At 41.9% G+C, this 27,063-nt stretch overlaps 2 protein-coding genes across 2 annotated transcripts; one reads left to right on the top strand and one right to left on the bottom strand.

Annotated features, from left to right (window-relative positions):
- On the bottom strand, positions 1-12,311 carry DBT (dihydrolipoamide branched chain transacylase E2). Its single transcript, XM_057401591.1, has 13 exons — positions 12,185-12,311; positions 12,040-12,090; positions 8,896-8,951; positions 7,832-7,955; positions 7,592-7,667; positions 6,555-6,736; positions 6,077-6,204; positions 4,967-5,210; positions 4,049-4,215; positions 3,026-3,103; positions 1,752-1,943; positions 1,522-1,593; positions 1-643 (listed from the first exon to the last, which is right to left on the bottom strand). Exons 1-13 carry the CDS (start codon positions 12,309-12,311, stop codon positions 476-478), a joined length of 1,665 nt encoding a protein of 554 aa, XP_057257574.1. The 3' UTR covers positions 1-475.
- Positions 12,156-26,159, top strand: RTCA (RNA 3'-terminal phosphate cyclase). The gene is made up of 11 exons (XM_057402152.1): positions 12,156-12,354; positions 12,472-12,572; positions 13,824-13,967; positions 15,398-15,521; positions 16,031-16,089; positions 19,879-20,020; positions 21,169-21,293; positions 21,426-21,484; positions 22,016-22,110; positions 23,231-23,335; positions 25,525-26,159. The coding sequence occupies exons 1-11, from the start codon at positions 12,310-12,312 to the stop codon at positions 25,621-25,623; spliced, it is 1,098 nt and encodes a 365-aa protein (XP_057258135.1). The 5' UTR covers positions 12,156-12,309; the 3' UTR covers positions 25,624-26,159.
- Positions 26,160-27,063: the final 904 nt, after the last annotated feature.

The following is a 27,063-nucleotide window of genomic DNA, read 5'->3' as shown; positions in this document are numbered from 1 at the left end:
TTACAGTAGAAGCATAAAAGGCATTTTATTTGTATATTATTTTTGCATAACTTCTTTTGGAAATTTGGATAAAAATTATTAAAATAAATGTATGTGTTCAACAAGGAAGAATAATGAGCATTTCCCTTCAAAACAGGTTAGTCAGATTATAAATCCTGCAGATGTCGATCAGTGTCATTTGGTCACACCAGCCTCACAACCATACGTATTAGAAAAGGCAAAATAAAGACATTCATTCACCGTAATCAGAAGTCGCCCCATGATCTATTAAGTTTTGCAGTCTCCTGTAAAAGAAATTACAGCACTACTAATTAAAAGAAGTAATGACTGATAGGCTGATACCAGCTGTTGAGAACTTCTAACCACACAATATGATATACTAATGTGCGTAGCAAAGGCCATGTGCTAGCAGTGTCAGCTTTTGTCATTATTCAGTCTGACAAAGTTGGAAGGCATATTCCAGCCCGGGTTTCCTTTATTTAAGGTCAAGCAGCATGGAAGCAGGGTTCTCCAAGTAAGATTTCCATAAGTTCGAAAAGCGGGCCATTGTAGCTCCATCAATGATGCGGTGATCAGCCGACCAACTCACATTCATTATCTGTGCTTTAAATACTTCACCTTTTCCATTAAACCGAGGAAGAACCTACACATCAGAGGACAGGAAAAACCAGGAATAGGAAATAGTTTCATTAACAAAGCTGTAGTTCTTTTTACCATTAAGTTGTTAATATAAATCTAAACATTTTGCTACATGAGACAGACAGCAGCAGGGCCATTGAAAAAACAAAGGCCTTCCCATTATTGCTTGCACTGCAGATCAGGATATATTGCAAACCTACATAATAAACAGTCATATCCTGTTTCCACCAACACGGAGATACTTGAAGTAGCAAAAACCTTTCTTGACTCAAAAGTCTCTTCCTGAAGAGTTTAATGAACTGTTAGTACTCAAAGTAAAGACTTTTCTAAACCATTCCCTAAACAAAAGGCTTGCAGGAAGAACACAGAAAAAGTAATTTTAATTTAATATTGACTTAATTTCCACCATTGATCTCAAATGTCTGTATTAAAGATTTAAAGCCTGAAATTCAGGAAATATGAAACACCTTTCACCATACAGACTGCTGTATGAATTCAATTATCTGGCTCATGAAACTAAACTTCAGTATCAGAACACTGTTTCCGTCTCATGTTTTCTCCTTGATGACAGCAAAAATGCTATCACCATGTTGCAAAACCTGTAAGAATATATTTATGTTGTTTCTGAATAACCAGAAGGCTAAACATAGATGTGAGTGTAATATAACAGGATTCTAGAAAACAAATCTGAACCCTTGGCACAAGAGACTTCTATTTAAACATCTGGTGTCTCTAAAAACATCACAAAACTTTACAGTCACAAGCTATGCAGCTTCTGTAACATAAAGAGGAAATATTTATACAAGAAAAACAAAACAGAGACATTCTCATTACACATGAACTTAGTTAAACACTCACATCACTGAGGGAAAGTGAATATACCTGTATCTTTCCGAGTGCTCCAATAGCTACCTCAGGAGGTAGTATCACAGGTTTGGTGTAAGTGCCACCAATCTAGAAAAGAAAAAGCTAGGGATATTAATGAAATTAACTTTGTTTTAAGCAGACTGCCTCTTGCATTAATTGCCACAGGGTTTGTTCATTGCATATTAAACTTTGCTAAGGTATTTATTTCAGTTTTCAGCCTAAGTTCCCATTTTTCCAGTACTTACTGTGCCAACGTTCGAAAGGGTGAATGTTCCTCCCGTGAGGTCACTGGTTCCCAGCTGGCCTGCAGAGCCCAGAGACTGTAGGCGATTCAATTCAGAAGCAATCTCAAATACACTGCAGACTTGCACGTTTTTCACATTTGGGACAATCAAACCTTGCTCTGTATCCATAGCAATTCCAATGTTGTGTGAAGCCTGAAACCAGTTTCATTAACTGAATATTAACATAAGCAGTCAACATAAAATCTGTTTTCCATAGAAAAGTCTTCCCTATGTATCTTTTTAACTTAGAAAGTGCTGTCTGTAGCAGGAGCTGCAACTCCTCTATACAGCTTTGACAGGAGAAGGGGACGTAAAAGTTTCAATTATGCCCTTTTCACATCTGCCAAGTGCAAATTTATTTTGGCAAATACTAAATCCTGGAATCAATTTCAAACTGCAAATATTTGACTTTAGGATGATTATATGGGGAACAAAACATCATTAGCACATTTTAATGAGTTCACTAACATTAAAAGGAAACTGAGCTGCCTTTCATTTGCTAGAAAGAATAGGTAAGGATTCATCTGAGAGTGACAAAACAGCATGAAAAAAGTTTGTACTGCAAGGAGCATGTACACATCACTTAAGAAAAAATTTCCTGCCCAGAAGCATCAATCTAGCACCTTGGTTGAAAATGAACTCATTTTTACCAAAGCTGAGTTTAAAATACGAGTTTAATACATAAGGGTTGAGTGCTGGAACAGTGGAACCACTGTGCCATTACTAAAATCTGCACTAGAATTTATATGTTCTCATTTTTAAATAAATGCTTAGCTCATCTTCAGGTGAAAAATAAGAAATCACTAGATTAATACGCATTTTTAAGGCCAGCCTAAATAACAAATTGGTTCTAATTAAGGAAACTACTGAAATAAGATCAATAATAAATCAAATCCAATCTCAGAATCTGGACAGACAAATTATTTTCTAGCACAACACCACAGTTTTGGTGAAACACTGGCACAGGGTGCCCAGAGAAGGTGTGCCTGCCCCATCCCTGGCAGTGCTCAAGGCCAGGTTGGAAGGCCACTTGCTCTAGCGGAAGGTGTCCCTGCCCATGGCAGGGGGTTTGGACTAGATGACTCAAACCAGTCCAGGATTCCACAACACCCAAATTATTTTCCAGCACAACACTGTAATTTTGGTTCTTGCAATGAACTTGGGCATTCTGAAAAGCCTTTGTCAGCTGTTAGTTTAGGTTTTCTGCTCACAACTTTTATCAGTACTTTACAAACCTTATATGTGACATTTTGACAGTTTTCATCCAAAGAAGCATTAAGAATGGGATACTGCAATAATCCCAGAGAGGCTGCCTGGTAAACAGAAAAGAAAAAATAAAAGGACAGATTTTTGTATTTTTGAATTGGAGAGCTGCATGGAAAGGATGGAAGGGCGGGAGACAATTTAGAGTAATAACAATATGGCTTGAACTCTCCTAAACTTGTCTGTTGATACTCTGTCATAAGACAACTTACAAAACCAAAATATATATCAGACAGACATATGAACAGTGATAATCCCTTTCCCAAGTATAATTGAAGTTGAATTTGCTTTTGTTTCCATTCTCCAGTTCAAATCAAATATCCCAAGACAAAAGTTATGAGATTCAGCAGCAATGTCATTCTCAGCTCTCCACTTAGATGAAAATTATTTCAAGGAATAATTTCCCCTGAAGAGAGGGCGCAGAACAAATGCTTACTTAACACTCTAATTAAAATAGCATCACCAGAAGTTTCAGACTAAGCTATGCATTCCAGCCAACAGCTGGAAATGGAACTATGGCAACTAAATGAGTGCAAGTGTTTGGTCTTCTGAACAACAGGAGAGACATACTGATACACTTGAACAACAGGAGAGACATACTGATTCACCTACGGGATTCATTACTGACCAAAGATATAAGAATAATAACAATATTAATTACACATTTCATGTGGGTTTATTTTAATTGAGCTCATAAAAAATACTGACAGCTTCTCAAATTTGTTTTGTGTAATACAAACACCCAGTGATGCTTAACCCCATCACAAATAATGCTTTATCTGCTCCATCCTTCCCCATTAATATTTAAAAGACTTTCCATGATATTAAAATAGCCCTAACTATAATTCCAATAGTAAATTGATAAATAACCAAGAAAAGTTGAGACTTTACTTGTGCCCTGCAATTACTCAGATGATAAAGAGGTGCTTCAAACATACAACACCATTGATCAGATTTTGACCAAATCTGTGTAAGTGCTCTGCTGCAGGTCTCACCTTTATGAAGAAAGGCATAAAGGAAATCTTAACTCCACGAATTTGGGCTAGAGGTTTCAGCTCTTCTCGCAGCTGCACAAGCTCAGTCAAATCAATCTCATCACAGTAACAGAAGTGGGGGATATTCAGGGCTGCACTCATAGTCTTTACCATTGCCTTGTGAAAACCTGCAAAATATTCACTGACTTCTTAAACCAACAAAATGAACTTCTGGCAAGTTACGGTGAAAGTTCAGTTATTTGTTTCCATTAAACACATTACACAACTTAAAAAAAAAACAAACCAAACCACAACAAAGGCAGGACAGGGTGAAGCTCACTTTAGGATCAACTATTCAGCACATGCAACTCAATTTTTACAACTGCAGTATTTCAGAATATATTACTGCATATCCCTCCTATGTATGTATTTGACATCATAGTACAGTAATCTGCACTGCTCATTCCAAATAAACACTGCCTGAAAGGCAAGCAAAACCTCTTTTATTTTCCTATTTTAATGTGTTTTTTCTTATTTTATGTATTCTGTTGCACGCTTCTCCAGAAGTGTGAATCCTAAAGTATGCTTAATCATATTAAGCACTGATAAACCCTCAAATTCATGGCACTTTGCCACTAATTATACCTCACATGTGTTTCAGAATTCCTACCTGTTTCAGCACACATTGAACAACCACAGACTAAAAATGAGTAAATGCAACTTGGAGCCCAATTCCATCCAATCAAAACATGGACAATTATTTCATAAAATAATTATTTCATGCAACACCTTCTAACAGAGCATGTTTTCCTATCACTTACTTGCATGACAATAACATGAAAAGCAAATGCCATCAAAAAGAACCATCTGTTCAAGGAATAACATTTACTGGCAGCCTACTGTGAACTTAGTCTGAAGAATGTATATTGGATTATTTACCTGTTATAGGTTCAGTTTTATCTTTTCCTGAAAACACAATGGGTCTGGAAACAGGCACAGGAATTTTGCGTGCTTTGTCCTTTGGAGGAGCTGGCACAATCTCTGATTTTGGCAAAGGTGGGATAATTTCAGCCTTTGGTGATGGAGGTAAAATAGCTCCTGTTTGTTTGGCCAAGTAATTGAGTATATCTTCTTTAAGGATTCTATTATCTTTCCCTGTTCCAACAATTTCACTCAATTTAATCTGAAAAGTACATAACAAGATATGACACTTTTGTTTTACAGCAATATAAAAATACTCTATATTGTGAGCCACAATAAAAATTATTTCAGTTATTGATCTAATATATCTACAGTTTTCTTTCCCTTTCTATGATTTATTAGGTACTCAACGCTGTTCAAATCCTTCAGAAGGCCCACTAGGTGCCCAGCTGTATACTTTAAGCAAGAACTATGAATACTACTTACCTCTTAGTTACCTCCCAGAATCAATACGAGACCCTTAGTGACATGGTTTAGTGGTACCCTTTGCAGTCCTGGGGTAACGGTTGGACTTGATGAGCTTAAAAGGTCTTTTTCAACCTAGTTAATTCCATGATTAATCTGAGGAAAGCTATTTCCACTGAATTTTCTCTGCTTATTTATTTTTCTCCTAAAAATGCACCACGAGCTTTCAAAGCCAAAGGAATATTCATAGATTCACAGCATAAAAAGAATCAGAAAAGCTCACCTAGTACATTCTCTGTTCTAATACAAGTCTGAAAAACAGAACAAGGTAGCTAAAGCTGAGATTCCATTTTCCCTCCTTCCTCCTAGGAATCTATTCTGATACTTCTGATTTTTATTCTAAAAGGGTTTTCTTAATCTCCAGCCTAAAGCATCTCAGCTGCATTTTAAGCCCAGTAATTCTTTTTCTATCCACCATAATCATCAGAAAGCACAATCCTCTTCATCTTTACAGCAGTTTTTATACATTCAAAACGTATTTGGAAACAAGCCATTTCTCACTGTACTCTCCTTCAGATCCATGTCAAGTCATGTCTCCTTGTCAGTCAAACTGCTATATAAAAGCCGGATAAAAGGTAGCAGGACCTGGTTCAGTAAACTTACATTGTTCTCCATGGCCAGACGACGAACTGCAGGGGTTGCTAATGTTTTGTGACCTTTTATCTCTTGGTGTGTGTGTTCTTCATGAGACATAGGAGGTGCTTCAACAACATCTTCTGCTGCGGCAATACCTGCTCACAAAAAATTAACTTTAGTACATTATAAGCATTTCTTGAATCACAACTTCAACCATTATGTGATTCCGTGACAGAGGAGGGTTTTAACGTTGGGACGGGATGGGATGTGAACACAGCATACTAAAGGTTGCTGCTTAAGCTAAATTTTCTATAGGGAGTGTTGAGATTGTAAATCCTAATAAAGTATCACAGCTTTTTCTGCTTAGTTTTCTTGACTTTATAAAGAGGGAGGAGGGAGAGAGAGAAATCAGTTTTAAGAGTTTCAGGAGGAAAAAGTAAACTGTCACTTATGGCTTTATGACAACAACATAAAACAGGAGAGAGAAAAGCCCACTTTACAATACCTTTTGAAGCATCGATTTCAATGTCCACTAGTGGTTTTCCAACATAAGCAATTTCATCTAAACTATAATGGAGTTTTCTAATGATGCCATCATAACGACTAGTAATAGTAACGGAAGCTTTATCGCTTTGTACTTCACAGATGCTATCGAACTGAGACACACTATCACCTTCCTTTATATACCTAAAAGAAAAAGACAAGGGCTAGTATAAAACATGTTAAGTGTAAAAATCCATGTTGTGTGTTCTTTTGATCAGTTATGTACATGCCCACAGCTTGAAAATGCATTCCAGATAAGAATACAAATTCTACACAATGGGTACATTTGCTATATACCTTTTGCCTGACTGCTGCAGAACCCTTTGTGGTGTGAAATGACAAATGATTTAGGATACCTTCAGATATGGATTTTTACTATTACTTTGGTAAAGCAGAGTTTTCTTAACAGATTATAAGCCATCTAAAAATAAGAACGAGCCCAGCTTAGTCTGAATCTAATAAAGTTCTTAGTTTCAAATTGCCAGGATCAGTATATTTTCACCTATTTCTACAAAGAACAAGGCATTTCAACATTGCCTTCTTTCACTGTACACTTTGATTTTGCTTAATTCATTCATCACTGGCTTTTTACAAGCAATTTAATGTTCAAATCTTTTGCCAAAGTCAATAAAGAACGGGTATAGGATAAAATGATATGGATTCTCCAGACTAGGTATTTGCTTCTTAAGTTCAGCCTAAGTAAGTATAATAAAACAAAGACCAACTTGCACTCTAAAAACATTCATCACTGAACAAAAGCCTACATATAAGTGCAGTTAGGGCATCCCATTCCTTCCACCTCTTCCACTCTCAAACAAATCAGACTGTAAGCAAGCAAAATGCAAAGCTTAGTATATACAAGGTTTAAAAATGGGGAAAATTAAACCTGAAAAACTTCACCAGTAATCCAGAAAACATATTCACAGATACATAACTGATAATACAGCTGTTAAGCTATTTGCTCATTTCTTAGTGTATTTCTATAGAAGTAGAGCTTACCATTCCTTTACAGTCACCTCCGTAATCCCTTCTCCAATGTCAGAAAGCTTAAACTGGACAATTTGGCCACGTGAAACTTAAAATAGATGAACCAGAAATACAGAATGTTTAATACTGAATACCTCAGACAGAAAAATCTGAATGTGTCAAGCATAGTCTATACACCAGTCATATACAAACTGCGAAAGTAACACTCATCAAACAGCAAAGTAAAAGAAATGTTATGATGAAAAAAATTACCAGCAGATGTTCTGAATAATCGCTGCTGATGACTAAACTTGAGGGCAGATTTGTCAAACACGCACACATATTTTGATTTTATAAAGCGAATGCTGCTGCACGATCTAACCCGGTGACTGCAAACCTGGGGGAGAAAAGTCTTCAGTGTTAATACAGCGGACTGAGGAATGCAGAGCTCATTCAATATTCCTGATGTAACAGTAATACTAAACCAGTTTAATCCTACTTTATATAAGAGATGTTCTTATGGAAACACAATTATACTGAATGTACAATAACCATTACATTAGCATAAGCTTTGCCAGGTTTTAACTCCTTTCACCAACAAAACACATGGGGAGATCAAAGCCACAATAACAAAACCAGTTAACAAAAATCATGACAGGATCTTGCAAGAGATTCACACTTGCTATTGTTTCTCTAAACAATTAGTTTAATCAGGACACACACACACAGAAAGCATACATAATATCAACTACATCAGCCATTGGAAATATTCTTATCCAGAGTAGATGCTGGCTAGAAAATCCCTAGGGCTAGCTCCCTAGGCCGCAAGAAAAATCAGTGGATTTTCCTTTGTCAATTCTTATTCCAACCAAAGGTTGATCAGAAGTACTGACAGCAAAGGGAATTCACACCAGAGGGCACAGACAGTTGCCCTTTTATTTTTGCTAATCTAGGAGGCAACCATCTTCAAGTAAATACCATTTCACATGAACTTTAATGCCATTTTTTAAGGACTGGGCATGAGATTGTTTTCTCTCTTGGTTACAATTGTATTTATCCAACTTAAAGGGTCAACGGTTCTTCAGGCAAAACATGACACTTAACATAATCAGTTGTGATTTTGGTCAAAAGCAAAGCCAGTAGCACTTGCATTGACAGAAACAGGCATTTTATCATTCAACTCAACAGAAGTTATTTAGTAAGATTTCTTAAAGCTAATGTAATTCTGGTGTTACATTTTCTTAGAGTGCTGCAAAATTAACAAAAATCATTTATCAGTGGATACTATCTCTAATTAATTTAGAGATATGAAAAAAAAATCAGGTGCTACAATGTACCTCAAAACTGTAAAATTTAGAAATTATCTTCTGAGAAGAGCCAGAAAACAGCACACCTGCATGGGAGAGTTCATTTCAACTTAAAAATCATTCCAGTTATTACAGAGCAAATGAAACTTCCTGATTTCCCTCCCCACATCCCACATTGCTCAACTACTTAAATTTGTATTACACTTCTAAAAAGTGGAGTATTCAGAAAATGGAACCATTCTGAAGTGACAATGTACACATTTTCTGTGTTATTTAGCCTAGCATTGCAAGTTATATTTAATATCGCCTTTCTTTCAGAAACAAATGTTTATACAAGACAATAGAGGACACAATGAAGTTATATCGAGTTACTTTTCAGCTGCTTGCTACTTGTATCTGTTGATTTAGATACAATCTAAAGACTGTATCTACTGATCTAGAATGAGTATTTTTCTCATTCCTGTAATGAGCAAACAGTAAATCGTTTTTATTAGTTCTCCAAAGAATTTTCACCTTTAAAAAATCAGGCAAAATGATAGGACTGACAAGTCTTATTTTAGGAACACATTTAACATTCTCAGTTACAACCCTGGTATATAATGTACATCTTCACAAACCTATCTTCTCCTACTTTTAATTCTGCATTTCTTCTCACTTCAGTCCATGGCTACTTTTTCTTTTTGTCCAACATGATCTTTTCGTCCCAGGTTTACAATAAGGCTCGTTTCTCTTTGTATAACCCTACATGGAAAACATTTAATATTTACCTGAGAAGATGATCACAAGGAGCACATCAGATCTGTAAAACTATTCTAAATACGAAGTTTCATAATGCTTCCCATGTGTTTTTAACATTTGGTAACCAATGCAGGTAGTGAACTAGTAATATCACTGCAAAAAAAAAACCAAACTGGTTTTGTTACAGAAGAGTTTCAATACCGTAGGAATAATACAAAATCACTGCATTGATTTGGGTTTTTGCACATTCTCTACTATAAAGTTGGTGTGCTAGTATGTAATACAGCACCCAATCTCTTCACAACAGTGTTCTTTTCTAACAAAGGGAAAATTAAAAGCCATTAAATAAAGAGGTTGCACTTATTAATTTCAGTATTTAATCATCATAATGCTATTTTCTGACTGTCGTGGTTTAAGCCCAGCTGGTAATTCAGAACCATGCAGCCTCTCACTCACTCCCTCCTTCTTCCTCCCCCTGCTCCTGGAGGGATGGGGAGGAGAACAGAAAGAATGTAACTCCCACAGGTTGAGATAAGAACAGTCCAGTAACTAAGGTATAACACAAATCACTACTGCTGCCACAAATAATAATAACGATAAGGCAAATAACAAGGGAGGAGAATACAATCGATCACCACCCACTGACCGATACCCAGCTCGACCTGAGCAGTGATCTGGGTCTTTTGAGTAACTCTCCAGTTTATACACTGGCCATGACGTGCTGTGGTATGGAATACCCTTTTGGCTAGTTTGGGTCAGGTGTCCTGCCTCTGCTTCCTCCCAGTGTCCCCTCCTCCCTGGCAGAGCATGAGACTGAGAAAGTCCTTGGTCAGAGTAAACATTACTGAGCAATAACTAAAAACATTGGTGTTATCAGTATTGTTCGCAGGCTGAAAGTCTGCAGCACTGCACCAGCTACTAAGAATAAGAAAAATGACTGCTACTGCTGAACCCAGGACACTGTAATGCTGAATAAGAAAATAACAAAAGCATATAAAGGCAAGATTATGTCTAATATCCATAGCATATCCATCCACATCTCTTAATATCTGGAAAAATATAGCAATAAAACCCCAACAAGCACATGGTAGCTATATTTATGTCACCACTATTACACTATATGACAATTTAAAGGCAATAATGTCACAGTAAATAGCACCTTTCCTATGCCAGTCTTCAACGTATGGAGTTACTGTGGTGAGAAGAAACTGAGAGCCCCCTCCAGCCTCTCACTGATACTGAGAACACATCAGCCTCTGGTATCTGGTTGAGTAAAGCTTGCAGTTTGAACCGAGAGAACATGGGAGCTGTATGCTAACTGGGGGAGAACTGCCTTGCCCCTTGTTTTCACTTGGATTATTATTATTAAAAGATGCTTGTTTTCCTGACATTCCACAAAACATCAGTGACATAATTGGAAACCAACACTCTTCATTATGGGAGGAAGACATACAAGAAGGCAGAAGAAAGCATGAGGTAAGTCTTCGTAGTGGTGTATGTGTATGAGATTGTAAACATCCTAAAAGGCAACTAGATAGATTACAGAATCACAGAATCACTGGGGTTGGAAGGGACCTCTGGAGATCATCTAGTCCAACCCACTGTCAAGATTCACTTCTTGAAGTATGGTAAGGTGTCATGTCAAGGCTTCTGGGATTCAGAGAAATAAATTTCCCCCTATTCCATCTTCCCTATTTGTATGCTTTGTACTAGGGCAGCCGAAAAAGTTACTGTGCTGTGAATTCTCAAAATCCAGCCCAATGTTACAGCTTCTCTTTTCGCAATGTTTAGCCAGATGCCCGTATGAAATCATGCAACTCTGATGGGATGATGCTGGACAAGGTGCTTTGATATCTAGTCTAGGTTACGCATTGCCTAGAAAGATTGGACGAGATGATCTTTCAGGGCCCTTCCAACCTGTTACTCTATATTCTATGACCCTGTGTGTGTAAACTACACTGCCTCTGTGCAGATGCGGTATGCCAAGGGTCAGAGTAGGCGCGATGGCAGTGTAACGTACAGGCAGCGCAATCGGATGACTAAGAAATAACAGAAGGATGGCTGTCGGCGGCTTACTGCAGGAGGCACACGCTTCTGTCACAGCAAGCACGGGCCATGGGGAGGACCCTGAGGGTGCTCTGCGCGGCGGAGGAAGGTGTCCAGGGCTCCCTGGGAGCCGGGGACACTCCGGGGCTGGAGAGTCCCGTCACCTGTGCACCGCGGACGGGCTGCGGTCCGCGCTGTCACCTGCCGAGGAGGGCGGAGGGCACACGGGAGGGCTGAGGGGAGGCGGCGAGCCCGCGAACGTGTCATGTTTGCTCCGAGGGTCCCTGCCCGCTCCCGGCTGGAAGCAAACAACGGGACCCTCGGGTTCCGCCGACCGAGGCGGCGCGCTGTCCCCCCCTCCGGGAGCGCAGGGACCCCCGCTCCCCTTACCAGGCGCCGCGCAGCTCGGCCGCTGCTCCTCACAGCGCTCAGACCCGGCGGCTGCTCCTCACGCAGTGGAGCCGCTCATGACAGCCCACGGCGGGCGGGCAGGGAGGTGTCTGCCTTCTGCGCCTGCTCCAAGCGGCGGCAGCGCATCGCGGGCTCTTCCGTGCCACCGTGGGGCTGTTCCGCCGGGGGCTCGCCGTCTGCAGGACCCCGCTGGGATCCCGCCGGCGCGGCAGGGTCCTCTGCGAGAGAGCGCTCCGCTCACCGCCGGCCATGGACGGGGACAGGGTGGAGGTTGACGGCGGGATCATGGAGGGGGTGAGCACCGGCGGCGGGCTCGGGCTGGCCTCTCCCCGCCTCGCCTTACCCCACCGCGGGTAGCGGCCGGCCGGGTAGGCAGTGCCACAGCGCCTGACGAGCCGTTTCTCTGTGCAGGGCGGGCAGATCTTGCGAGTGTCCACGGCGCTGAGCTGCCTGCTGGGCCTGCCGCTGCGGGTGCGCCGGATCCGCGCCGGCCGGAGCCAGCCCGGCCTCAGGTAACGGCCCTTCTCGCGTCCTCACGTCCGCCGCGGTCCCGGGGTGCGGCGGCGCCGGGCGCCTTCAGCGGGGCCGCGTTACGAGTGTGAGGCCTTCCCGGGCCTGGCTTTGTTTGAAGTGCTTCCAAGAACGAACCGCGTGTGTTCCTCCTGCCTTGAGAGGGGTCGGGAAACCCACTGTGACTCTTACATGGGAAGGACAGAGCGCGGAGAAAGGGTCGGGAGTGAACCGAACATTCCCGGCAAGAGCATTCGGGCCCTTGGCCCCTGAGCGTCTCCAAAGTAGTGTCAAAGGTGCTAAGCAGAGTGCACGGGATGAGCCATGAAATACAGCTGAGGACATGTAATGCCTCAGCAAAACATGGTTCACCGAGTGGATGGTGTTAAGAACAGGTTTATTTTCCTATTCAAGTTAGATGAAACAAATGGAAATGCAAGTAAAGCAAGACAGATAGGTAGCCAAACTGTTGGCTCTGTTGTGGTTCTGGCAGCCGTTACTGGCTGGGCTCCCGTTCAGTATTGCCAGTTACCCACTGCGTTTTGCCCAAGCACTGGTGAGGCTGCACCTGAAATCCTGGGTTCAGTTCTGGACCCCTCACTACAAGAGAGACATTGAGGTGCTGGAGTGGGGCAGAGAAGGGCGGTGGAGCTGGTGCAGGGCCTGGAGCACAAGTGTGATGGGGAATGGCTGAGGGACCTGGGGGGGTCAGTCTGGAAAAGGGAAGGCTCAGGGAGGACCTTATCGCTCCCTACAACTGTCTGACAAGAGGATGGAGCCAGGAGGGGCTGGGCTCTGCTGCCAAGGAACAAGGGATGGAACAAGAGGAAACGGCCTCAAGCTGCACCAGGGGAGGTTTAGATGGAGCTGAGAAACAATTCCTTCCCCAGAGGGTGCTCAGGCATTGGAACAGGCTGCCCAGGGCAGTGCTGGAGTCACCGGCCCTGCAAGTGCTCACACACCGTGGAGACAAGGCCTCAGTGCCATGGGTGGTCTTGGCAGTGCTGGGGAACGGTTGGACTGGATGAGCTTAAAGGGCTTTTCCAGCCCCACTGATTCTATGATTCTAATGCTGCTCCTTTGGCTCCTGTGAACTCAAAAGTATTGTAGGAACCAGATCAAATTTCTGATCCTTGTTTGAGCTGAAATTTGGACCTCTAGTGTTTATTACTTGGTGTTTAGTATTTCTTTTAATGCCACATGCGTATATAGTCTTCTTGCACATATCTCTAACTTTGTATTGTCACTCCAAGGCCTCAGCATCTGTCTGGATTGGAGATCATTCGAGACCTATGTGAGGGGAAGCTGGAAGGTGGAGAAATTGGCTCAACAGAAATAACCTTCACTCCTGGGAAGATCAAAGGTGGAACACACATCGCAGATACAAAAACAGCAGGGTATGTCTTTGTACATGGATAATGCTGACCAGTGACTGCTCTTCACTGCTAAAATTATGACAGAAAACATTTTGGTAACTTTAAAATTATCACAAAACAGCAGGGGAAAAAAACCCAACAACTTTAATGCATGCATACTGAGGCAAAATCTGTGCTGCCTGAGCCACATGCATGTGACCGAGGAACCTCTAGTATAGGCAGGATATGTATGAATAAAGTACATACAAGTGTAATAGCTTTAGAATGCAATTGATACGTAAGTTGAACACTTAATTAATGTTAAGCAACAAACAGCTACCCATGTATTTAAAACTTTATCTGTTATTTTCTCACATCAGGTCAAATGCAGCAAATTAGGTAAATATCTCAACTCCTTGAGATCTGAAATAATCACTGTACAATAAAGTAAATGTTGGAGTTTTACTTATACAGGTAGGGATACGATATGGGATACTAGGGAAGTGGAAACGTATTCTATCCATGGTTCTTTGTGCCTGTGTTTCCCCTCTATTACAATACTGGGCTCTTTGTTCTTGGAATCTGTTGCAAAACAGAGTAAGTAGGTTTAGCGATGGAAGGTGAACAGTTGTTTGGAAGCATAAGCCAGGTTAGGCATAAGTTAAAGTTCCCTTTAAGTTAAGAGAAATATTTTTCTGAGCTGCAATTGTATAAACAACCAAGATAATGCCTTGTACTTAACACAGAAAGTAAACAACAATGCAGCAGAATGTGTAATTAAACACAAGAAGAAGGAAAAAGAAACAAAAAGAAACAGTAGAGTTCATAAACATTCGGAAGTTACTTAAGGCAACAAAGCCATGTTTTCTTCAGTTCAGTGGCGATTACTGTTTTCACAATTCAAACTAACATTTGAAACCCCTGTGAGATAATTGTTTGGTTTTGCTGCACAAAATTCCTTCGGGAAAATTCCTTTTGGAAGTTTTTTTATTATCTATGAAATGTAGAGAGATTCAATGGCAGGGGAGTCTTGTATCTAAAAGCAGGTTTTCTATACCCTTGGATTTTCTTTGCAGAAGCATGACCAGCTTCTAAGCAATTTTGTAATTCTCTAAATATTTTATTATTAAATAAGTGTTACAATGATAAAATTGCTGCCTAAGCCTTTCCTGGTTTTGCAGTCTGCTAGGTAAGCCTATTGTTCTCACAGTCCCATCACTAAGTAAGCTGCATGACTTTTATTTCAGACAGGAGTAGTAAAGACATTTATTGTGAAACAAAACCCTCCATATTTAGGCTTGCTAAGGACATGAGGTTTTGAATTACTGTTTTTTGAGATTAATAAGCTTATAGATAATGTTGAAAATCAAATACTTACGTAAAGGCTCTGGAAAATCCTTTGCCTTTGATATTCTGTGGAATTCTATGGATGATGACTGCACAACATTTAACTGTCCTGTGATTCTTTTTAGGAGTGTGTGTCTCCTGATGCAGGTAGCAATGCCTTGTGTGCTGTTTGCTGCTTCTCCATCAGAACTTCATTTAAAAGGTGGGACTAATGCTGAGATGGCTCCTCAGATAGACTACACAGTCATGGTAGGGAAAAGTTTCTTTGGCTTGGTGCATCTTTCATGCATATATATAAATGTAACGACTGTATTTCAGTTCCTCTTACTGCAAGTTTATTTGTAACTATGAAATTAGTCATGGGAATGTAACAGTATTAGTGTACTTCATGTAGAGAGCAACCAGTGTTTCATGGGATTCCCTAGCTTTTGCTTTTAACTAGTCCTTTTGCTTTTAATTACTAAGGATAACTTAATTTAAAATACATTCTTTATTCTAGAAGTGCAATGAATTGTTAAGAACCTCTCTTCCTCTTTCCGTAAGAAAATACTTTTACACAAGGTATCATTCAGAATGAAGTTTGAAGAATGTCAAATTAGCTGCATGGATGACACTGGCTGTCTTTATTTTTATAATGTAACTAAAATTTTTGTGTTAAATTTTTTCTTTTTTTTTTTTTGAAAGACTGCATAAAATAGTGGGGAATTTTAACTGCAAAACAGATTCACTCTGTGGTTTTATATCTGCTTGGTTTTCAGGTTTTCAAGCCAATGGTTGAAAAGTTCAATTTCACCTTTAATTGCGACATAAAGAAGAGGTGAGTTATGGAGACATGTGGCAGTGGCAGGTCTTGCTGAACCAGTGTGTGAGCACAGAGGCACACACACAAGGTGCCCTCCATCAAGCTGAGGGATGATTTTATAATGTATAACTAATCTGCATTAGATGCCCCTGGATGCACTGTCACCATGTGATGAATGTGGTATGGTTCTTTTCTGATGTTTTTTCATTGCTGAGACTTCAGCTGCTGTTTATTGTTTCCTGTGGTCTACCCCTTAGGCAAGTGCATGCTGAACAGGCAGTACATTACTGTACGGCAATGCCAATTATGTTGGCATTAGGTAATTAAGATGTGTGTTATGAGGTAATACTGTCAGAGAATTAATTCTATCATCAAGATCTCTAAGGCACATCAAGTAAATTCATGTGTATAGTAACAGAGAACATAGAATCATAGAATAGTTAGGGTTGGAAAGGACCTTAAGATCATTAAGTTACAAAACCCCTGCCATGGGCAGGGACACCTCACACTAAACCATATCACCCAAGGCTTTGTCCAACCTGGTCTTGAACACTGCCAGGGATGGGGCATTCACAGCCTCCCTGGGGAACCTATTCCAGTGCCTCACCACCCTAACAGGAAAGAATTTCCTCCTTATATCCAGTCTAAACTGCCCCTGTTTAAGTTTTAACCCATTACCCCTTGTCCTATCTCTACAGTCCCTAATGAAGAGTCCCTCCCCAGCATCCCTATAGGCCCCCTTCAGATACTGGAAGGCTGCTATGAGGTCTCCACGCCACCTTCTCTTCTCCAGGCTGAACAGCCCTGACTTTCTCAGCCTATCTTCCTATGGGAGGTGCTCCAGTCCCCTGATCATCCTCGTCGCCCTTCTCTGGACTTGTTCCAACAGTTCCATGTCCTTTTTATGTTGAGGACACCAGAACTGCAGGTGAGGTCTCATGAGAGTGGAGCAGAGGGGCAGGATCACCTCCTTCGACCTGCTGGTCACGCTCCTTTTGATGCGGCCCAGAATATGGTCGGCTTTCTGGGCTGCAAGCGCACACTGAAGCCGGCTCATGTTCATTTTCTCATCGACCAACACCCCCAAGTCCTTCTCCACAGGGCTGTTCTGAATCTCTTCTCTGCCCAACCTGTAGCTGTGCCTGGGGTTGCTCTGACCCAGGTGTAGGACTTGCACTTGTCATGGTTAAACTTCATGAGGTTGGCATCAGCCCAGCTCACAAGTGTGTCAAGGTCCCTCTGGATGGCATTCCTTCCCTCCAGTGTATCAACCGAACCACACAGCTTGGTGTCATCGGCAAACTTGCTGAGGGCACACTCAATCCCACTGTCCATGTCAGCAACAAAGATGTTAAGCAAGACCGGTCCCAACACCGATCCCTGAGGGACGCCACTCATTACTGGTCTCCAGCTGGACATTGAGCCATTGACCACAACTCTTTGCATGTGGCCAGCCAGCCAGTTCTTTATCCACCAAGTGGTCCACCTATCAAATTGATGTCTCTCCAATTTAGAGACAAGGATGTCATGTGGGACAGTGTTGAACGCTTTGCACAAGTCCAGGTAGATGACATCAACTGCTCTATCCCTGTCCATCAGTTCCATAGCCCCATCATAGAAGGCCACCAAATTGGTCAGGCAGGATTTCCCCTTAGTGAAGCCATGCTGGCTGTCACCAAGCACCTTGTTGTTTTTCATGTGCCTCGGAATGCCTTCCAGGAGAATCTGCTCCAAGATTTTGCCAGGCACAGAGGTGAGACTGACTGGTCTGTAATTCCCTGGGTCATCCATTTTCCCCTTCTTGAAAATGGGGGTTATATTTCCCTTTTTCCAGTTGTTGGGAACTTCACCTGACTGCCATGATTTCTCAAATATGATGGCCAGCAGCTTTGCAACTTCATTCACCAGCTCCTTCAGGACCCGCGGATGGATTTCATCAGGACCCACGGACTTGTGCACGTTCAGATTTTCAAGATGGTCTTGAACCAGTTCCTCTCCTGCAGTGGGCCCAAGGTCTTCATTCTCACAGTCCCTGCATCTGCCTTCCAAGACTTGGGTGGTGTGGTCAGAGCTTTTGCCAGTGAAGACTGAGGCAAAGAAGTCATTCAGAACCTCAGCCTTCTCCAAATCCTGTGTAGCCGGTTCTCCCGAGAGCTTCCAGAGGTGGCCTGCGTTCTCCCTAGTCTGTTTTTTATTTGCTATGTACCTGTAGAATCCCTTCCTGTTACACTTAACATCCTTAGCCACGTTTAATTCTAACTGGGCCTTAGCTTTCCTAACCTGGTCCCTAGCTTCCCGGACAACATCCCTCTACTCTTCCCACACCGCCTGTCCTTGCTTCCACCTTTTATAAGCCTCTTTTTTCAATTGAATTTTCCTCAGGAGCTCCTTATCCATCCAAGGAGTTCTCCTGGCCCTCCTGCTGCACTTCCTTCTGGTTGGGATGCAACACTCCTGAGCTTGTAGCAGGTGATCCTTGAATATCAACCAACAGTCTTGGTTCCCCCTGCTCTCTAGGGCTATATCCCATGGAACCTTCCGAAGCAGGTTCCTGAAGAGGCCAAAGTCTGCTCTTTTGAAGTCCAGGGCAGTGAGCTTGCTGCAGGCTCTTCTCACTGTCCTGAGGATCTCAAACTCGACCATCTCATGATTGCTGCAACCAAGGCTGCCCTGGAGCGTCACATTTCCAACAAGCCCTTCCCTGTTGGTGAGCACGAGGTCAAGCATGGCACCTCTCCTTGTCGGCTCCTCTATTACTTGCAGAAGGAAGTTGTCTTCCACACAATGGAGGAACCTCCTGGATTGCTTGTGCCGTCCTTCCAACAGATATCAGGGTGGTTGAAGTCACCCATGAGAACAAGGGCCTGTGAGCGTGAGGCTTTTCCTATCTGTCTATGGAGTGCTTCACCCGCAGGTTCTCCTTGATCAGGTGTTCTGTAACAGATGCCCACAGTAATGTCTCCCATAGCTATATTCCTTTTAACCCTGACCCACAAACTCTCTGTGGACTGCTCACCTGTCCCCAGACAGAGTTCCATACTCTCCAGCCTATCCCTAACATAAAGGGCAACTCCCCCTCCCCACCTGCCTGTCCTGTCTTTTCCAAAGAGCCTGTAACCTTCCATTCCAACACTCCAGTCATAGGAGCCATCCCACCATGTTTCTGTGATGCCTATTATATCATACCCCGTAGACGTGCACACATCTCTAATTCCTCTTGTTTGTTCCCCATGCTACAGGCATTTGTATAGGGGCATCTGAGCCGAGCTCCAACTGAAGCCAGCTCATTGGCTGGAGCAGCTGGAATATCTCTACATTGCTCCGAGCGTTTATTATAGGTGCTGGAAATTGACTGGGTGTGTTGGGATGGAATGATGCCCCCTTCCCCCAACACATCTAGTTTAAAGCCTCCTTGACCAGTCTGGCAAGCCTCCTACCAAAACTGCTCTTTCCCTTCTTTATCAGACCAGCTCCGCCAGCCCCCACTAGACGTGGCCTACAAACTTGGGTCCCGTGTTCAAGACACCCAAACCCCTGACTATGGCACCACCCTTTTAACCAGTTATTAACCTGGCCAATCCTCCTAGCTTTTTTTAGGTCCTCCCCTGTATTCTGGAGAATTGACGAAAAGACAGTCTGAGCTCCAGAGCCCCTAACCACCTCTCCCAGGGCTCTGTAGTACTTCTTTATGTTCCCCAGGCTACTATAAAAATGTATGATGAAATACATGAAGAGCCTTCTTTTTTCTTGGTTTCCATATGATAAAGATCTCTTTAATTATATCTGATTACCCTTTCCAAATAGGGGCTACTATCCTCAGGGAGGTGGTGAAGTTGTAATCCAGATGTCACCAGTCAAAGAGTTGAGCCCAATAAACTTAACAGAACGTGGCACAGTGACAAAGATATACGGAAGAGCATTTGTTGCTGGAGCACTCCCTATAAAAGTAAGTGCTCAGAATAGCTCTGATAGTATCCAACTTCATGTATCTATATAAAATTGCATGCAATCTACTTAACGTACCTCTGTTATTTTTGTATTTTGCAGTCTTTCACATACAAACTAAGTAGCCTTATTAAATGGTTTCAATTAGTCAAGCTGTTGGACATTTCTGAAATGCATATCTTTCATAGCAATATGGTATCAGCTAGAACAGGAAATGAGGATGGTATCCTTGATCTTTCACATGACTGTTCAAAAGTCTTTAGCATATATTGACAGGTATCTCATATCTTATTTACATGTCATTCATATTAAGGTGGATTATTTTAAATCTGAAATCATGGCCCTTGTTCAGAGATTTATGGGATTTATGATGCAATGTAATAGGCAGAGATCAGACTGCATCAAATTTTTTAACCATTGCTAAGGGTATTAGACAGAACAAGTCAAAGGCAGGTTTAGCCAAAGATAAAATAGGAATTTTCTCCTTTATACCCCCTTCTTTCTGTTTTTCCTGTCCTGCCTGTGTTCACAGAGAATAAGTGGCAGTATCTCCTTAAGGCTCCTTCTCAAACACAGCCTAGCAATTAGTAGAGGAAGGAAGAGGAGAAGCTAAGTTACTTTTTGAAGAGCTGTGAACTGCTAGTTTTGGTCTTAAAATCTCCAAACCTATGAATATTGGCTATGATCACAAGTATGAGATAAGCCCCCACCTGCCTGTGATTTAAAACTATTATTTTATATATTATATTTTATAGACTATATACTGTACATAATAGTTGTGGGGTGGGTTACTTCATTTGTTCATTTGGTTTTTTTGTCTAGTCTATGTCTTGGGATAATCAAGACTAAAATCAGGTCTTTCCCACTATGACTGGAGAAAAGATGAATTTCTATTGATACCGAAGCCTCTACATACATCATTATAATTGTATTTTTTTCCAGCATTTCATGTTACCTTAATTTTGTGGGAAAATTCTCAGAAGAAATGATGTTCAGTGCTTGCTTGTAGGGGTTTATAACAGTCGTTTGTTCTTCTTGTTAATAAAGTAGCCCCTTCTTTCAGTGGTTCACTGTCGTAATTCACTGTAACGTAACTGAAAGAAAAAACATTAGTTACGTAATTTAATGACTGTTTTTACCTTTTATTAGCTGGCGAAAGAGATGTCAGCAGCAGCAGTGAGATGCATCAGAAAAGAAATCAGAGATCTTTATATTAACATTCAGCCTGTTCGAGAACCTGATGATCAAGCCTTTGGGACTGGAAGTGGAATCATGTAAGATGAGCCCAAACTCCCTATTGATATGTGTAATCTTACTGGTTGATTAGCTAGCTTGTGATTGCATAGCTGATAAAGTGTAATGCAAGTGATTTTGTTCTTAATATTGATTCTGGGGTTTCTGCTTAGTGTTGTTGCAGAGACTTCAACGGGTTGTTTGTTAGCTGGGTCATCACTTGGCAAGAGAGGTAAGAATTCCATGAAGTATACCTCTTTGTGATTTAACTTCATTAAAAAATAGGAATCCCAAGTATAAGCTATTCAAATAGCTGATGCTTTGAGTGTTGCATTTTTAAATGGATGTTGTTTAGTAATAAAGGACAGTGGAAATGAGTGGATTTTAATCATTTATAGTAAATAGAATCTTACACTTTCTACTAAGCTGCTTCTACACAGTAACAGGACAATAAAATTATTCAACTTACCTTTTATGAGAATAGACTGTTAAGGATCACTGAGTAGAAAATGTTTCTGGACTTTAAAAAAGTAGTTTGAATAAAATGTTTCTCTGAGTGGGGCTACTTTCTTTCCAGTGCTTAAGAAGTATGAACTATATGTCATCTTCAGATGGGAGGTTTTTTTAAGCAGATACTTGAGGCAAAAGCATAGAAATAAGGTTTAAAAAGTTGATAAATTCTTGCTTTTTTTTTCTCCTTCTGTATTTTTAAAATGGCAAATAACGATTGGCACCATCCTAATCTCCTGGATTTGCCTGTTAGGAAAGAATTCTGACAAGGTTGGCATTGAAGCAGCCGAGATGCTGCTTAGGAATCTTAAACATGGTGGAACTGTGGATGATTCTCTGCAAGATCAAGTAAGGCTCCTCTGTGTGTTTACATGAAGTTGCAGTAGCAAGAACATGTCTGTATTACTTGTAAAGAATATAAATCTGAACAGAGAAAGAATGAAATGTGGATTCTCTCTGTAATAGAAATGTGAACTCTATCTCTAATTATCATTGTTTGATAATTAGAAGTTTTAGGAGGTTTCCAGGTGTGGTCACAACATCACTGGGATTAGCAAATAACATACACTTCTTAGGAACCACAGATGCTCCTGGCTTTGCACCAACACCCTTGAATTTTCCTTTCCTGTAACTCTTACTAGGTATGGAAGAAAGAGGTAGGAATTTGCTTTTATTTGGCATTCCTTGTAGGGGGATAAAAATAGCTCCTGGTTACACATGAAGAATGATATTAAGTGCAGCTGTTAAAGAACAGAATATCTAGGGGGTGTTCCTGTTTGTCTTGCTCACCTAACTTCATTTGGGAATTAAGACCCTGCACTTTCTTATTTTCAACAGCACAGCCTGATGAGAATCTTGGGCTGCTGTAGGTTGGCTGACATTACCTCTCAGCTGTAAATACCTGGCTGCAAGTTACTGTTGTGTAGTATGATACGAAGCATTTAGGTCTTGGCCCCATCCTGCTTTTCCTGAAGTATGCTCAGTACAATTGGTAGAAACATGCTACAACTAAAATCAATACATATGGGAGCTGCTCAGGGTTTATAACTCACGCTTTACCGAGTACTTGTCATGGTGCTGCTTGTAAATCAAGTATTTTTTAAATAGCTGGCTGGTGAATGTGTGACCAGAAAGTGTTAGAATTCGAAAACCTTTTCCTGAGCTTTTCTCTCCACAAAGGTAAGCTCCAGTCTGGGTGCAGGAAGGTAGGGGAGAGCAAAGTTGAATGTAGTGATGAGAGTTCAGTGGCAAACTCCACTGTGGAAAATTAGCAGGCCTTCTGTAATAAGCATTACAGTTACTACTTCCAAGCTTCTTGAGCCTTAAATCACTCTGACACTCAGCATCAAGATGAACTTCCCTGAAACTTGGCAGACCACATTTCTACATCTATAGACTTTTTTTTTTAAATCAGTATGTTCCTATGATCTGAAGAGTTACTTAATAATTACCCTTCCCTCCCTTTCAGCTGATCATTTTTATGGCACTAGCAAAGGGGGTGTCCAGAGTGAAAAGTGGACCAATTACACTTCATACTCAGACGGCTATACACTTTGCAGAGCAGCTGACAAAGGTGAGTCCAAAAGTTGGGGAAGTTTTACCTATCGGGTATCATCAAGTAACAAGGCAATGCAGTTCAGCAGGCATTGTGAGCTGAACTTGATTACAGAATCATAGAATCAATGGTTTGGGTTGGAAAGGAGCTTAAGCTCATCCAGTTCCAATCCCCTGCCACGGGCAGGGACACCTCACACTGGAGCAGGTTGCTCCAAGCCCCTGTGTCCAACCTGGCCTTGAACACTGCCAGGGATGGGGCAGCCACAGCTTCTCTGGGCACCCTGTGCCAAGCACCTCAGCACCCTCACTTCTAAGGCAGAACTTCTGCCTTAGATCCAGCCTGAACTTGCCCTGTTTCAGTTTGAACCCATTACCCCTTGTCCTATCGCTACAGTCCCTGATGAAGAGTCCCTCTCCAGCATCCTTGTAGCCCCCTTCAGACACTGGAAGCTGCTCTGAAGTCTCCATGCAGCTTCTCTTCTCCAGGCTGAACAGCCCCAATATTCTCAACCTGTCTTCATACAGGAGCTGCTCCAGCCCTTGATCATCCTCATGGCCTCCTCTGGACTTGCTCCAACAGCTCCATGTCCTTTGTATGTTGAGGACACCAGCACTGCACAGTGCTGCAAGTGGGGTCTCACAAGAGCAGAGTAGAGGGGCAGGATCCCCTCCCTCGACTGCTGCTCACGCTCCTGTTGATGCAGACACTTGGCTTTCTGGGCTGCGAGTGCACACTGAAGCCGGCTCATGTTCATTTTCTCATCCACCAACATCCCCAAGTCCTTCTCCTCAGGCTGCTCTAAATCTCTTTGGCCAACCTGTAGCTGTGTCTGGGATTGCCCTGATCTGGGTGTAGGCCCTTGCACTTGGCTTGGTTGAACTTCATGAGGTTGGCATTGGCCACCTCTCCAGTGTGTCCAGGTCCCTCTGGATCCCATCCCTTCCCTCCAGTGTGTTGACAGCACCACACAGCTCGGTGCCATCACAGGCTTCCTGAGAGCACCTCAATCCCACTGTCCATGTTGCTGACAACGATGTTGAACAAGAATGGTCTTTTCTCCAAGTCCAGGGTAGCCAAGTCTCTTGTGGGCCCACTCCAGAAGGAAACATCCCTAGTCTCTCTTTTGTTGGCAATATGCTTATAGAAGCCCTTCCCTGACATTCTCTGACATCTCTGGCCAGATTTAATTCTATCTTCCTGACCTGATCCCTAGCTTTCTGGACAATGTACTCCTCCCACACCAGCTGTCCTCTCTTCCACCTTCCTGTCTTTTTTTCCTTTGAGTTTGGTCAGCAGTTCCCTACCCATCCATGGAGGCCTCCTGGCCTTCCTATCCCATTTCCTTCTTGTTAGGACACTGTTCCAGAGCTTGTAGCAGGTGATCCTTGAATATCAACCAAGAGTCTTGGGCCCCCCTGCCCTCTAGTGCTATATCCCATGGAACCTTCCTAAGCAGGTTCCTGAAGAGGCCAAAGTCTGCTCTTTTGAAGTCCAGGGCAGTGAGCTTGCTGCACGCTCTTCTCACTGTCCTGAGGATCTCAAATTCGAGCATCTCGTGATCGCTGCATCCAAGGCTGCCCTGGAGCGTCACATTTCCAACGAGCCCTTCCCTGTGGGTGAGCACGAGGTCAAGCATGGCACCTCTCCTTGTCGGCTCCTCTATTACTTGCAGAAGGAAGTTGTCTTCCACACAATGGAGGAACCTCCTGGATTGCTTGTGCCGGGCCGTACTGTCCTTCCAACAGATGTCAGGGTGGTTGAAGTCTCCCAGTGAGGACAAGGGCCTGTGAGCATCAGGCTGCTCAGTGACATACCCTGCTGCTGCCCTCCCTTTAATCCTGACCCACAAGCTCTCGGTCCATCATCCATTGTCAGGAAGAATTCCATACACTCCAGCTGCTCATTGACATAAAAGGCTACACCCTCCCCATCCCTTCCATGATATGGGACAAGGATGATAAAATAATTCCTACAATGTTTATATGGGGGTTTACCTGTAGAAAGTGAATTTACTTTATAGTTAAATGCATTTAGCATGGTTGGATAATTTTCACCACCTTTATTGAAGTGGTTTTTAATGAAATCAGTCAAAGCTGTAATAGATATAAACACGTGGCAATACATTTATTTGGCATCAGATACTGAATATTTAAACTTATGTCTGTTATAACTTCACTAGTGGTCTATTTCTAATCCTTTTCTAGGCCAAATTTACTGTGACAAAATCGGAAGAGGATGATCCCAATAAAGATACCTACATCATCGAGTGCCAAGGAATGGGAATGATAAACCCAAACTTATAGGGATTAAAAATAATGACATAAAAAAGGCAGCAAGCTGACAACAGCCAAACTCAACATACCTCAGCGATGTATTACGCTACACGGCAATGGATGTATAGATGCATGTGAACAGGAGGAGCCTTCTGTCACATCTGAGCAATTTAACCTCAAGGCTGATGGGGGGTTTTTCCTTGGAGTGCTGAGACGCTGGTGTGAAAAATGGAAACTTGACTTGGTTTTGTTTCTTTTCTGCTAGTAGCAGTGCAATGAGCACAGGGAGGACAGCACTGACAATGCACTGCGTGTATGTGAGAGCTGCAGGGAGGGCTTTGAGAATTCAGATTCACCCAAAGAAAATAACTATGTAACAGTTTTGGAAAAATACTGACATGTTCTTTCCCCTTAAAAAAATCAGAGTAAGTTTTCTTCTTTCTGAGCCTTGCTGTTAAGTGGCACATGGAATGAAGTGCACCATCAGATCTGTTTCGCTGTTCTTCCTTAATCATTTTGCTTACCTTGTGTGAGAGGAAATAATAAAGCAGTAGCACTGAATGAAAGCTTCGTGTTATTTGCTGCTGTCTCAGCAGGTTGTGTCACTGGGAGATGGATACAGAGTCACTTTTCAGAAGCTTAATTTCTCTCCCTACAGAAAGAACATGCATAATAGAAGATGCATGAAATAACCTTTTAAATCTTCTCTTTTCATCTATTTCAAAAAGCTGCCTCAGACCAGCTAAACCCATGTCCCACATTACATCCCAAACACAAAATAGTAACTTTATATGGCTGGATTTTCTCCCTACAGCTGTCCTTGTCAGTGTACTAACCAGGTCTGTGTTTTCACCAAGATGTTGTTGTTTGTCCTTTTTAAGGAGTGTACTTAACTCCAGCTGAGATTAGGGAGCTGTTGAACACACACGTACATGTATGTACACTGAACATTGTATATACAGGTGTTCAGGTGTGTAAAATCCAGTTGTGTTGTCCCTCATCTGTAGATTAAGGAAGACCTTGGGCCAATCTGGCCTTGATTGTGGTACAAAAGCTTGTTTGTTTTGTATGTGAAGAACTGAATCACAGCACTGGATTCACTTAACCAAAACTCTGCACTCTGGAAGCTTGAATTAATTCCCAGGTTTTCCACAGCCTTTGCTCTAAGATCTTTCTTCCTCAGTTCTGGCTATTGAACCTGACAGCTAAAGAAGTAACTTGAAGTAGCATTTGTCTTACTTATTAAGATCATTGTGTTACTGAGCATTTCTAACACAAAAACATCATTTGCTGCTATACAGAAACTTTCACCAACTATCTGCTGAACTATATTTAGGGTTCTTCCCCTCTTCCCACCTGAAAGCTGGTGCAAAAGAATGGAATGCTGTTAATTTCTGACTAGTAGTTCTTTTTATGTAATAGAATTATAGAAAGCCCTTTAAGATCATCCAGCCCAACCGTTCCCAGCAC

The sequence above is a fragment of the Pezoporus wallicus genome, unplaced genomic scaffold (assembly GCF_028554395.1).
Source record: "Pezoporus wallicus isolate ANWC-B61680 ecotype Strahan unplaced genomic scaffold, APGP_CSIRO_Pwel_v1 contig_3489, whole genome shotgun sequence".
Classification (NCBI taxonomy): domain Eukaryota; kingdom Metazoa; phylum Chordata; class Aves; order Psittaciformes; family Psittacidae; genus Pezoporus; species Pezoporus wallicus.
Note: the sequence above shows the minus strand (reverse complement) of the source record. Positions and strands in the feature narration are given on the sequence as shown.